At 32.8% G+C, this 13,453-nt stretch overlaps 2 protein-coding genes across 2 annotated transcripts; one reads left to right on the top strand and one right to left on the bottom strand.

Annotated features, from left to right (window-relative positions):
- The first annotated feature begins 2,936 nt into the window (after positions 1 to 2,936).
- Positions 2,937 to 6,158, top strand: LOC140861748 (probable beta-D-xylosidase 6). The gene is made up of 6 exons (XM_073264765.1): positions 2,937 to 3,760; positions 4,012 to 4,178; positions 4,269 to 4,366; positions 4,460 to 4,807; positions 4,918 to 5,334; positions 5,425 to 6,158. Exons 1-6 carry the CDS (start codon positions 2,966 to 2,968, stop codon positions 6,018 to 6,020), a joined length of 2,421 nt encoding a protein of 806 aa, XP_073120866.1. The 5' UTR covers positions 2,937 to 2,965; the 3' UTR covers positions 6,021 to 6,158.
- A 171-nt stretch (positions 6,159 to 6,329) lies between these two features.
- LOC140894294 (serine hydroxymethyltransferase, mitochondrial) lies at positions 6,330 to 10,425 on the bottom strand. Its single transcript, XM_073302767.1, has 15 exons — positions 10,187 to 10,425; positions 10,041 to 10,091; positions 9,835 to 9,921; positions 9,587 to 9,708; positions 9,355 to 9,431; positions 8,965 to 9,089; positions 8,401 to 8,493; positions 8,176 to 8,268; positions 7,864 to 8,061; positions 7,681 to 7,785; positions 7,373 to 7,438; positions 7,181 to 7,258; positions 6,943 to 7,054; positions 6,757 to 6,867; positions 6,330 to 6,661 (listed from the first exon to the last, which is right to left on the bottom strand). The coding sequence occupies exons 1-15, from the start codon at positions 10,274 to 10,276 to the stop codon at positions 6,513 to 6,515; spliced, it is 1,557 nt and encodes a 518-aa protein (XP_073158868.1). The 5' UTR covers positions 10,277 to 10,425; the 3' UTR covers positions 6,330 to 6,512.
- Positions 10,426 to 13,453: the final 3,028 nt, after the last annotated feature.

The raw sequence follows: 13,453 nt of genomic DNA on the forward strand, positions 1-13,453 counted from the left end.
ATATAATAGATAGATTCGTTTGGATTTGTGGAGGTTCTTCGGTACTTTGGATAAACCTAGAAGAGTTAATTCAGATCTATTCGAACCGAATTGATGCAAAAATTCTAGGTTTTCGTCCTTGAATACTATCCATATATAGTCATTTTTACATCAATTTGGTCTGAATAAATCTGAATTAACTCTTCTAGATTTATCCAATGAACAGGAGAACCTCCACAAATCCAAATAAATAAAAATAAATATATGACTATGCTAACTTAAATTTAAGTTAAAAAATATAATATAAAATAAATTTAATGAAAATATGTTATTTAGGTTAACTAATACTTTTATAAATATATCTGATCAAAATAAATTTATTTAATCAATCTAAATTTTTTAACTGTAAATTTTTTTTGTTTTGTTAAAAATTTTCAACGTGGTCATCAAATTAGAAAATTAAAATTAAAATTTAGATTTTTGATAAAAAAAAATTATCATACTAATACTAAATAAATAATACTTTTATAAAATATTATAAATTATATAATTAATTTAAAAAAAGATTTTTAACTAATGCTTTTATAAATATATCTGATCAAAATAAATTTATTGAATCAATCTAATTTTTTTAACTATGGTTTTTTTTAAAATTTTTCAACGTGGTCATCAAACTCGAAAATTAAAATTAAAATTTAGATTTTTGGGAAAAAAATTATCATACTAATACTAAATAAATAATTCTTTTATAAAATATTATTAATTACACAATTAATTTAAAAACATTTTGTTAATTAATGATTTTATAAATATATTTGATCAAAATAAATTTATTTAATCAATCTAATTTTTTAACTATAATTTTTTTGTTTTGTTTTGTTTTGTTTAATTTAAATTTTCCAACATAGTCATCGAATTCGAAAAACAAAAATAAAATTTAGATTTTTGGGAAAAAATTATCATACTAATACATTAATACTAAATAAATAATACTTTTATAAAATATTATTAATTACATAATTAATTTAAAAAAAAGATTGTTAACTAATGTTTTTATAAATATATCTGATCAAAATAAATTTATTTAATCAATCTAATTTTTTTAACTATAAATTTTTTGTTTTATTTTTTTTTTAAAAAAAAATTCAACGTAGTCATCAAATTTGAAAATTAAAATTTAGATTTTTGGGAAAAAAATATCATACTAATACTAAATAAATAATACTTTTATAAAATATTATTAATTTCATAATTAATTTTAAAAAAAATAAAGAAAAGGAATGCACATGGGGGACATGTGTTGAGCAGCGTCCGCTGCTCAAAGGAGCGGATGCTAGGCAGAGGTGTTTTGCAAGGGGCGTTTTGCAGTATATTTGTAATCGTTCCTTATTCAAATTATTTTTGCAATTAAATTTTTTTAAAAATTAAATATAAAAAACCCCAAATATTTAGGATTAAATTTATTTTATATTATATTTATTAAATATAAATTTTATTTTTAATTTAAATTTTAGTTAGCATAGTCATATATTTATTTTAATTTATATAATAGATATATTCGTTTGGATTTGTGGAGGTTCTTCGGTTCTTTGGATAAACCTAGAAGAGTTAATTCAGATCTATTCGGGTCGAATTGATGCAAAAATGCTAGGTTTTCGTCCTTGAATACTGTCCATTTATAGTCATTTTTACATCAATTTGGTGCGAATAAATCTGAATTAACTCTTCTATATTTATCCAAAGAATAGGAGAACCTCTACAAATCCAAATAAATAAAAATAAATATATGACAATTCTAACTAAAATTTAAGTTAAAAATAAAATTTATATTTAAAAAATATAATGTAAAATAAATTTAATGAAAATATGTTATTTATGTTAACTAATATTTTTATAAATATATCTGATAAAAATAAATTTATTTAATCAATCTAAATTTTTTAACTGTAAATTTTTTTTGTTTTTTAAAAATTTTTCAACGTGGCCATCAAATTAGAAAATTAAAATTAAAATTTAGATTTTTGAGAAAAAAATTATCAAACTAATACTAAATAAATAATACTTTTAGAAATTATTATTAATTACATAATTAAATTTAAAAAAAGATTTTTAACTAATGTTTTTATAAATATATCTGATCAAAATAAATTTATTGAATCAATCTAATTTTTTTAACTATAAATTTTTTGTTTTGTTTTTTTTTTTAAAAAAATTCAACGTAGTCATCAAATCCAAAAATTAAAATTTTGTTTTTTGGGAAAAAAATATCATACTAATACTAAATAAATAATACTTTTATAAAATATTATTAATTACATAATTAATTTTTTTTTAAAAAAAGAAAGAAAAAGTCCCCCATGTGTTGAGCAGCGGAAGTGGACGTCTGGAATTTTAAATTTCATCGTCCGCTCTTGGTAGAGGCGTTTTGTAATTTTGCAGTATATTTGCAATCGCCTCTTATTCAAATTATTTTTGCAATTAAATTTTTTTTAAAATTAAATATAAAAAAACCCAAATATTAAGTATTAAATGGAAAACACAAAAATATGTTTAGGCCAAATTAGAAATGACTCAAATATCTAAAGTTATACAATAGTAATTTTAGAAATGAATAAAGAATATTAAAAGAAAGTAGAGTGATATGACTTGAGATCTGGTGAAAACAAAATATTTCACCGTAAAGAAGTATTTAAAAAAACAACGAATGCTCACATGCGCATAGACGAGTTTGTAAAGTTGAGGTGACGTGAGAAAAAATTTTCTATCGTTGCGGTTGGCTCGATCCTTGTGTACAACATATTTCTTGTTGTTCCAAAAATATAAAAAAAAAAAAAAATTATTCCTTCAGGTCAACTCTTTTAAAAAAAATAAAGAATACAACTATGATGTATTCGTTGCATTGACTTTTTTTTATTTAACAAGTTGCATTGACTTTATTTAAATGTTCTGTTATCCATTCGAGGGGAGTTGATAAACTTGGTGGCAAATGATCATTAATTCTCTCGCAAAAATGTCTCAAATCCAATTGTTGTTCCTTCCAATCATCGTGCTGTTCTTACAGTTGATCACTCCCCACGGTGGTTCCACCAATCCCAAGATTCAGTACCCATGCCAGCCGCCGCACCACGATTCTTACCCCTTCTGCAACACTTCACTCTCCACAAAATCCAGAGCCCAATCCCTCGTCTCACTCCTCACGTCAGATGAGAAATTCCAGCAGCTGTCCAACAACGCCTCCGCCGTCCCAAGGCTCGGAATCCCGCCGTACGAGTGGTGGTCGGAGTCCCTCCACGGGATCGCTGTCAACGGGCCCGGAGTCTCCTTCGACGGCACGATCAAGTCCGCCACCGGCTTCCCGCAAGTCATCCTCACCGCCGCCTCTTTCAACCGCAGCCTGTGGTCGGCGGTTGCATCCGCTATAGCGGTGGAGGCGAAGGCGATGTTCAACGTGGGTCAGGCGGGGTTAACTTATTGGGCCCCGAATATTAATATTTTTAGGGATCCCAGATGGGGGAGAGGGCAGGAGACTCCCGGGGAAGATCCGATGGTTACTTCGGCTTTTGCTGTGGCGTATGTTCGAGCTTTTCAAGGTCAGTATGATGTGGCGGCGGAGAGGAGGGAGGAGTTCAGACTTGGGCAGCGAAGGAAAGCGTTGATGGAAGAAGAAGAAGAAGAAGAAGAAGATGGTGGCAAATTGAAGTTGTCTGCTTGCTGCAAACATTTCACTGCTTATGATTTGGAGAAATGGGGGCAATTCACTCGATACAATTTCAATGCTGTGGTAAGATTTTATATCCTTAATTTTGAGCTCAAATTCAACCTGATATAATATTTTGAGAGGTAGTTAATTTTATTATGTGAAATGTATCATGCGAAGGAAGCCAATATGTCGAAATTCGAGCTTGAATTGAATGGCTTGGAAGCAGTGTCAGCTCATCTTTAACATGTGAAGGAGAAAACCGCTATTAGTTATATAAAAGTTGTAATGATTATTGTGTGGAAAGAGAGGTTGAATGGCATATGGTATATCAGGTAACTGATCAAGATATGGCAGATACGTATCAACCACCATTCAAAAGTTGCATCCAGCAGGGTAAAGCAAGCTGCTTGATGTGTTCATACAATGCTGTTAATGGGATACCAGTGTGCGCCGATTCCGGTCTCTTGCAGAAAGTTCGGACAGAATGGAATTTCCAAGGGTGATTTTTCATCTCTCTTTGTCATAAAATTTCGAAATCTCTCACATAAGTACCAGTCTTACGCATGCTTCCTCGATACACCATCAACAGATACATCACATCTGATTGTGATGCTGTGGCTACAATATATGAGGACCAGAAGTACTCAAAAACCCCAGAAGATGCTGTTGCCATGGCTCTTAAAGCAGGTTTTTAATCTAATGTCTTCATCGAAGTCTTGGTGCTGTCCATCTGAAGGGGCTTTTTTTCTTTGTAAGAACTGAATTTTGAGTATTTGACAGGGACGGACATAAATTGTGGAACTTATATGTCGCGTCATATGAAATCTGTGATTAGCAAGGGTAAGGTGTTGGAAAAAGATCTAGATAGAGCATTACTCAATCTGTTTTCTGTTCAGCTAAGGCTTGGACTATTTGATGGGAAGCCTGCCAGAAATCGGTTCAGGGGACTTGGACCTCAAGATGTGTGCTCTTCAGAGCATAAGAGATTGGCTCTTGAAGCTGCATTGCAGGGTATTGTACTTCTAAAAAATGAACACAAAATCTTGCCTTTGGATAAACATGGCATCTATTCACTCGCTGTCATCGGTCCATTGGCTAATTCTACCGAACTCGGTGGTGGCTATACAGGTAAGCTTTCTCAGTATGCAAAATACGGAAAAAAAATGATTCTGGCATAAAATTTAGATACTGTAAGATAAATTGCTAAAAGACTCGGGGTATTTTTTAATGCTTTGCAGGAATTCCATGCAATCCAAAAAGCATCCTTGGAGGACTTAAAGAATATGTAAATAATGTTTATCATGCAAAGGGTTGCATAGATGTATCATGCAACTCGACCGACAGTTTCTCAGAAGCCCTTTCTGTAGCCAAGCAGGCTGATTACGTGGTGGTTGTGGCTGGTTTGGATTTATCTCAAGAAGAGGAAGATCATGACCGATACAGCCTTCTCTTACCAGGATATCAGATAAAACTCGTTGATGCTGTTGCTTCAGTGAGTAAGAGACCTCTGATATTAGTTCTTACTGGTGGTGGACCGCTAGATATATCGTTTGCTGTTGGAGATCCTCGTATTGGTAGCATTCTTTGGATTGGCTACCCTGGTGAGACCGGGGGTGCAGCGCTCTCAGAAATCATCTTTGGACATTATAATCCAGGTTGGTATGGAACCTTGTGCTAGTATTCTAAAACTGTAAGAAATGACTTAGAATCTTGTTGATATATCATGTGTATATTTTGAAAAATAGGTGGAAGATTACCTATGACATGGTATCCCGAGTCATTCACCAGAGTGCCGATGACTGACATGCACATGAGAGCAGACGCCACACGCAACTACCCTGGAAGAACCTATCGGTTTTATAATGGAGACAGAGTTTACCCTTTTGGGTATGGGCTAAGCTACACAAGTTTCACCTACAAACTCTTATCCGCTCCTAGCGAACTTAGTTTACAGGGTTTCGTCCGGGCTAGAAGTCAGAAGAACTTGCTTTACCAGACAAGAAGTGGACTTGATTATGTCTATGTCGATGAGCTACCATATTGTGACTTGTTAAGGTTTGAAGTGAAGATTTCTGTAACGAACGAAGGAGATGTGGGTGGAAGTGAGGTAGTGCTTCTCTTCGTGAAAGGGTTGAAACATTTTGAAGGTTCCCCCGAGAGACAGCTCATTGGATTTGATCGTGTCAGTCTTTCATCTCACACCACTGCTGAAACGAGCTTTCTGGTCGACCCTTGTGAGCATCTTAGCTTTGCAGATGAGCACGGGAACAGAATATTGCCTATTGGTGATCACATTATAACATCACAAGATCTAGAACATGTGATTTCAGTTGAATTATGATAGGAGGGCTGCATAAATCTCACATATGCATTATTCCACAGGTTCATTTTTTCAACATGAACATTTGCGTTGTATTTAAATTATTTACTCTCCAACGTTGTTCAATATTAACAAGCCTAGTCTTGAACGCATTTTTAATCCAGATTTTTTTTTCGGAATATATATTGCAACATGATAACAATTACATTGAAAATGTGTATCAAGACACGAGACGAAAATCCAACAAGTATAGATAAAAGGCTGTGAAATACAATTCAAGAAAGCAGAGTATTTTTCAGATAGCGAATAACCAAGCACAAGAAACCCACGAAAGTGAATAATTTCTCAGTTCATCGCTTTTCAAATATTTGTCTGTCAACTAATTTACATATTCAACGATGAAAATGGGAAACAAAATCTTGCTTTTATACATGCACTATCATTTGTGTATATTCCCATTCATCCTTCAGGACATTGCCATCGACCCAGCCCCACTTATAGCTTCGATCTTCTTTAGTTTTTGTACTTCATGGTTTCTTTCTCGAACCCGATTGTTGGAAATTGCTTTGCATACTCCTCAATACCATGGCGAAGTTTTGCAATTTCAGATTGAAAGGAAGGGGTAGACTCCATAGTGGTGATGAAATCCTTCAACTTAGTTCCTGAATTGAACAATGGATGAAGGTAAAAATGACGATAGTTTGAATTATCACTCGTTTCAATAAACACAATTAAGCTCAGATTAAGCTAGAAAAACCTTTAGTTTCAGCTTTTATCTTTACAGCCAATTTCACAGCAGCATCAAAATATTCAGCAACTTTCACGAAATCCTCCTCCACAAATCCCCTAGAGGTAAGAGCAGGGGTTCCTACAATCGATGGGAACAAGTGTGAACCAGAGTTTGAATTTTTATTGACAATGATAAGAGTCTTTTTTCACTAACCCATCCTGATGCCACCAGGAACCATGGCTGAAACATCCCCAGGAACGGTGTTCTTGTTTGCCGCAATGTGGACAGATTCCAATACCTTTTCTACTCTTGAACCGTCAATACCCTTCAGAAGGAAAATCTCAAACATCAGTGAATCCCATTGAATCTCTCATCTGTTTGAGTTCATGTGCTTAAATTTTTGTAATGACATGCTACTAAACAGCCAAGGAACAAAAAATTTATCGTCTACCTTGTTTTTCAAATTGACAAGAACTAAGTGGTTATCAGTGCCACCAGAAACAAGTTCGTATCCGTTTTTTACCAGAGTCTGAAACGTTAGAACACTATTAGTAACATTCAATGTTTCATAGACACTGCATGGTACAAGTATTATATTTTGTTACCAGTATCAAATTTCAAATTTAGAATAGCTTTAGTTTACCTGAGCAAACTTTGAGCAGTTGCTGAGGACTTGTTCTTGGTAAGCTTTGTATTCTGGAGTAGTTGCCTGCATTTAGAAAACAATAATTATATGTTTACGTCATTAATTGATTGCATATAACAAACCGAAAAAAAGAGTTGATGGCTCGACATATGATGGATCACTCCATCATAGAAGCAAGAAACAAACCATTCATACGACACGTGATTTCATTTGAATTAGCTTTTTATTTTATTCTAACAGTCAAGACTTCCTAAGTTCCTATTATATAACAGATGAATTGGCAGCTGAGATTTAGAGTGTTGAACCTGTTTCAGTGCAACTGCCAAACCAGTAATAGTGTGATTGTGAGGGCCACCTTGAAGCCCTGGAAAGACAGCTTGATTTATCTTATCTTCATAGTCATATAACACCTATTATACAGAATTCAAAATTTTTAGTTGAAAAAAAACCAAAGCATAGAGAAATGAGCGAAAGGATAAGCAACAAACCTCTTGTCCTTGTTTGTTGATCTCTTTGACTCCCTTCCTGAAAAATATCATGGCACCACGAGGCCCTCGTAATGACTTGTGAGTGGTGGTTGTTACAATATCTGCATAATCAAATGGCGATGGAACAACTCCAGCAGCAACTAATCCACTAATATGCGCCATGTCAGCCAAAAGAATCGCTTTTTGCTTGTCACACACCTGTGAAAGACACGAAATGCACAAGTTCTTGCTTCTGAATGAAACAAAGTCGTATCAAGCTGCTTGATGCGATATTTGAACAATGAAGTAGTGAATATATATTTCGTAATTTACCTTCCGCATCCGTGCATAATCGTACAAACGTGCATAAGCACTAGCACCAGCGACGATCAATTTTGGCCTGAAGAGTACCGCGCTCTTTTCCATCTACGGATATAAAACAATTTGTCGAGCATTAAATATTTTGAATTGTTGTCACATACTGGTTTACACTTTACTGAGATTAAAAAGGAATAATATTAAAGGGAAAAATTGGAAAACAAGTTCATAAGGAGCAACCTGATCATAATCAATGTAGCCTGTGCTTTCATTCAATCTGTATGGCATCGTCTCAAAGAATATGGAGACCGCAGATATCTTCTTTGTGTCCGTCTGCAGGAATTAAAGCGCATAAAAATAGACTCTTGACATTTAAACGATCTGAAAAATTATGCTAAATCCAAAACAAAGTTGCAATTGCTCACAAGCTAACTGATCTCCATTTTCAACCTTCACAAATTAAACATGCATATAGAAGAGGCACACACACAACAAGGAATTATAGAGACTTCTTAAATTCTTTTACGCATGGGGAATATTTAAAACACACAAGGCTATGAGATATAAAAATTGAACACACATAATTTGCACAAGACTATAAAATATACATCCTATGTGCCAATGAGTTACAATAATTAGTTTAACCCAACTCAACAGAACAAACTTAAGAGGACGCGCATCATCATATAACTCTCTTAGTCATAAAACCTTTATCACCATTTGCATGTCAAACACTCGAAAACTTGGAGTACAAATATGGGAATATAGAACTATCTTGGACATGATAGTAGAAATTCTGCGAACCTGATAGCCATGAGAAAGATGGCCTCCATGAGGAAGATCAAGTGCCATAATTCTTTCATGTGGTTTAAGTAAAGCAGTGTAAACCTGAAAGTTTGATGGCGATCCTGATAGGGGCTGCACATTCACTGCATCAACCAAGGGTATACCCGATAAGTGTTAGTAGTATTATACTCTGAATGTCATATTATATATTGTGATATGGAATTGATCTATACAATATCAATGAACTATTTTCCAGTCGGCTTAACAAAATGCAACTTAATTTATTTTTACAGTGTCTAAGAATGGCAGAGCCAAGGAAACTATACCAGCGCACCATTTTCAAATGAAACCAGACTGAAATACTGATATCTTGTGAAAATAGTTGACAACTGAGTTGCATGTATTTACCTCCCCATTTTGCAGGATCTAAACGGAAAGCTTCCAGCGCTCTCTTTTGGCACAATGATTCGGCCATGTCAATGTACCTGAAGAGTAACACAACTTTTTGAAAAGAAGATAAATCAAGAGACACCAATATAGATATTTCGTGCTGCTAATATAAACACACAGTAAATTCGTGATCAACCCAACAAACAAAAGCAGAATAATAAAGAAAATTTTAAGCTAAATATATGCTTACTCATTTCCTCCATAGTATCTAGCGCCAGGATATCCTTCGCTGTACTTGTTAGTCATAATTGAACCAACTGCTTGCATCACAGAGACAGAAGTGAAATTCTCCGAAGGAATGAGTTCAAGCCCCTGAAGCATACGTTACATAATCAGCTTAACACATACACAATATGCACTAAAAAACTTAAGAAACCAATAACAACTCCGTAACTAAAAAGGCATAGCAGAAACCAAGAAAATCCTTTCGTCAGATACCTTCCATTGTCTAGCCTTTTCGAGCTCGATAATGTCAGCAATCTCAGGATCAACGACTTCCAGTGGAGCATTCAACTGCTTTGGCCACTGAAAAATTCAATCTTGAAACTTAATACACCGCAATCTAACACCAATTGAAACATGGAAAAAGTTCATCACGCATCAAAACCGCGAGCTACCATCAAACAAACAGTTCATAAGCATACCGTGACGCCATTCTTTTCCTTCTCGTACACAGCTTCATTAGGCAAAGATGACTACACAAAACCAGACGAGATTGCATAAGTCACCAATACATTAACCATCGAACAACTTCCATTATAAATCAAACACAGGTAAAATCAAAAGATACCATGCAATAGAGAGAGCCTCCATTCTGGAGACGCTTGATGGGTTTGTCGATGGAGGAAGAAAGCCTCCGGACAGCCATTGCCAACGCCATTTTTTCTTCCCTTTTCCTGTATTGTGTGCTTCTCTACTCCTTCACCAACGACATGCGAAAAGACGCAGTACCCAGATACACGAGACATATTGTGTGTCACTTGTTTTGGGTGTGGATTCTTTCGGGTGAGATTTTGGGTGGTGGAAGAAAATTCAAAATATTTACGGTCCTTGTTTGTCCTTGCTCATAGGATCGATCTTTGTGCTTTATCCATTTGAAAATTGTGCATGACGCCACCAGGAAATTCATACTACTTGGCAGAGGGCTCAGACTAGAATGACTTGCGTGCAAGATTCCAAAAAACGTTAAAAGTATCGAAACGTGAGATCCAATGGTCTGATTTAAAACATTAGCACTAAAATCCCTAAGGCTCAGTTTGGTATGAGTGATGAGATAAATAATATATAGATAAGTAATGTAATGTAATAAAAAATAAATAAGAAATGATAGTGGATATTTGATTTGATTTGATTGATATATTATAGTTTATTTGATTTGATTGATTAAATTTTATATAAAAATGGTAAATTACCATATTATCCTTTTAATAATAAAAAAATATATAAATAATATTATTTATAAGAGATAATATAGTAATTTTAATTTAAGGATTTGATTGATGTAAGATAAATAATTAATGATTTGATTGATGTAAAATTATAATTAATAGATGGATAAATAATACGATGAGAAGAACGTGTGATTAGATAGGATACTTTTATACATAGATTATTAATAAAGGTACCAAACGGAGCCTAAATATATTATGCATTCACAATCAGATTGCTACATTTAGTCATACAATATTATACATTTCTAATATTAATAACAATCACTCATCAGTAAAAACGCTAATTTATGATTAATTTTTTTCTTATTAATCAATTTTGGTTTTTATAAAAATCACATTTATGCGTATTTAATGACACTTGACATAGTCAACCTATGTCTGACCGTTTTTTTACCGCTTTTGACTGAAGCAAAGCGTTTTAGAGAAGTTTCAAGCTTAAGCAAGATTAAGCGATTCTTAATCAAGCTTTTTAAAATATTGGTTGCGGGTTAGAAACATATTAATAAAATTTTTAATTATTGATTTTATACGGATAAATTTTATATAAAATAATAAATATAAAAATTTTTACAACTATCATTAAAAAAATACATATATCACCGTAAAATAAAAAATATATATATATTCCAGACCCGCATCGGGTTGGCCCGCCTTTAGTTGAGTTGCTTAAATTATGTGGCAGGATGTGCTGACCCGACGAGCTTAATATAAATTGACAATTCTACCACTCCGTGACATAAATTTGTTTGTTTGTTTATTTTAACTCTTGACATAAATTTGTTGATCTTTAACAAATGGGGATTTATTCAAAAACTTTATACTTTCAGCCCAAACAATAAAATTTCATCCTCATCGAACAATAAGGTATTTAATTTGGGGAAAAAAGAAAGAAAATAAAAGAAGAAGCCTTTTTTACAATATTAATTCGGAATTCATTCCATAAGATCAGTAAGAAAAAAGTGAACAATATTCAACTCCAATCCGGACAATACATGTGTTCAAACTTTCGTTAAAACCGAAAAATATAAATTCAAATCAAAGAAATCATTGAACCGAAAATTGAATTTTTTAATTCGGGCAAAAATTTTAAAACCAAAATTTGTATGGTTCGATTTCGGATTATATATGTTAAAATTGAATCAATCGAAAAAACTGATATTTCATTAGATTAATAGTTTTATTTAGATTATATATATTATAAGATGATATTTAGTAATATAAAAATCATTTTAATTTGAATGATTTTTAGTTGCCTATTGTTCATTCAATTTATTTAGAGTTTATATTTGAAGGTTTTACTAAAAAAAAGTATCTAAATATTCTAAACAGATAATATATTATATTTTAAAATATATGTTTATTATTAATTTAAATAGTTATCAAAATCAAATAAGCAAAAACTAATGGTAAAAAATCGAACCTAACAGAAGGAAAATAGTTCGAATTATATATTTTCAAGACCGAACAAGTCGATAAAAAATTATCCAGCTGAACCGAGTTGACTAATAAAAATCCCTATGGATATGCAGGAACTGAAAAAACATTTTTCTGGAATATTCTTTCTGAATATTTGAGATAGAAAGAAGAAATTGTCTTGAATATGACGTCCAGTGGTATAGCACATCTTCTTTCGCATGGTGGAAGAACTCCTCGTTCCTGCTTTACGATTCCATTTAATGTTAACAAGGAATCAAAATGCAATATAAGTAAGGGAGTCCTCTTTCAAAGCTTACCGTAAAATTTAAACTTATCGTTTGGAATGAGGCTCCAATGACACATAAAATTTGTTTTGAAACTTTGGATTTAAAAAAATGAAAGAGATAGGTAGTGTTTGATATTGCTTTAAAAAAAAAAAGCTTGAGATTTGTCAATCCTTTAAGCTTTTCATCTGCCTAGAGAAAACAGTTGTATTCATTAGCGATTTTCGACAAATATTGCATATTTTTCCAGAAGATTGTCGACAAAAAAATGTTCGTGACACTATTAAATCTTCGTATCTTTGGAAACATTGTACACTTTTGAGATTGACGAAAAACACGCGACTAAAAAATTTAGGTTCTGATGAAAAGTGTGCTAAAATAAAGCAATTTTCGGATTAAATTGGTAATTTAGGAGATGAAAAAATTGGAGAACCAAATGACGGTTATACGACAATCGATATTTCCTATGAGCTTTTGTTGAAATATTGCAATGTTTTTACTACAACAATAGTTAAGAGCATGCATATTTGTCTTTAGGCAACAATTCAGCATATTTTCAGTAGTGGGCTATTTCGGTTGAGTTTTATGTCATTCAATCCATAAATGAATACATGATATCTTTAATCCATTTCGAGGGAATGTTGTATTTAAATTCTGATACCACGTGTCACTCAGATAGAAATATTGATCTATTGAATGATGCACATACCCATGAATTCTAATGGAACAAGATGTTCAGGGGTACCGAATCACAAGTTAAGCTTGAAGGTTGGAACTCTGATTATGTTGTTGTGAAACGTAGAATATTCTCTTTGATTATGCAATGACACTACATTGATCGTTGCAGGGCTCGAAAATCACGTTGAATGTTTTGGAAGCACAAATTCTTAATTAGTGGAAGTAATG

Source organism: Henckelia pumila, chromosome 4 (genome assembly GCF_033568475.1).
Source record: "Henckelia pumila isolate YLH828 chromosome 4, ASM3356847v2, whole genome shotgun sequence".
In the NCBI taxonomy this organism is placed as follows: Eukaryota; Viridiplantae; Streptophyta; class Magnoliopsida; order Lamiales; family Gesneriaceae; genus Henckelia; species Henckelia pumila.

Coding starts and splice junctions, on each gene's coding strand:
- LOC140861748 (XM_073264765.1), top strand. CDS start 2,966: ATGATCATTAATTCTCTCGCAAAAATGTCTCAAATCCAATTGTTGTTC. Junction 4,179..4,268: donor ACAGAATGGAATTTCCAAGG/GTGATTTTTCAT, acceptor CACCATCAACAG/ATACATCACATCTGATTGTG. Junction 5,335..5,424: donor CTTTGGACATTATAATCCAG/GTTGGTATGGAA, acceptor TTTGAAAAATAG/GTGGAAGATTACCTATGACA.
- LOC140894294 (XM_073302767.1), bottom strand. CDS start 10,276: ATGGCGTTGGCAATGGCTGTCCGGAGGCTTTCTTCCTCCATCGACAAA. Junction 9,432..9,586: donor AGATACTATGGAGGAAATGA/GTAAGCATATAT, acceptor GTTACTCTTCAG/GTACATTGACATGGCCGAAT. Junction 9,090..9,354: donor AGATCCTGCAAAATGGGGAG/GTAAATACATGC, acceptor TGGTTGATGCAG/TGAATGTGCAGCCCCTATCA.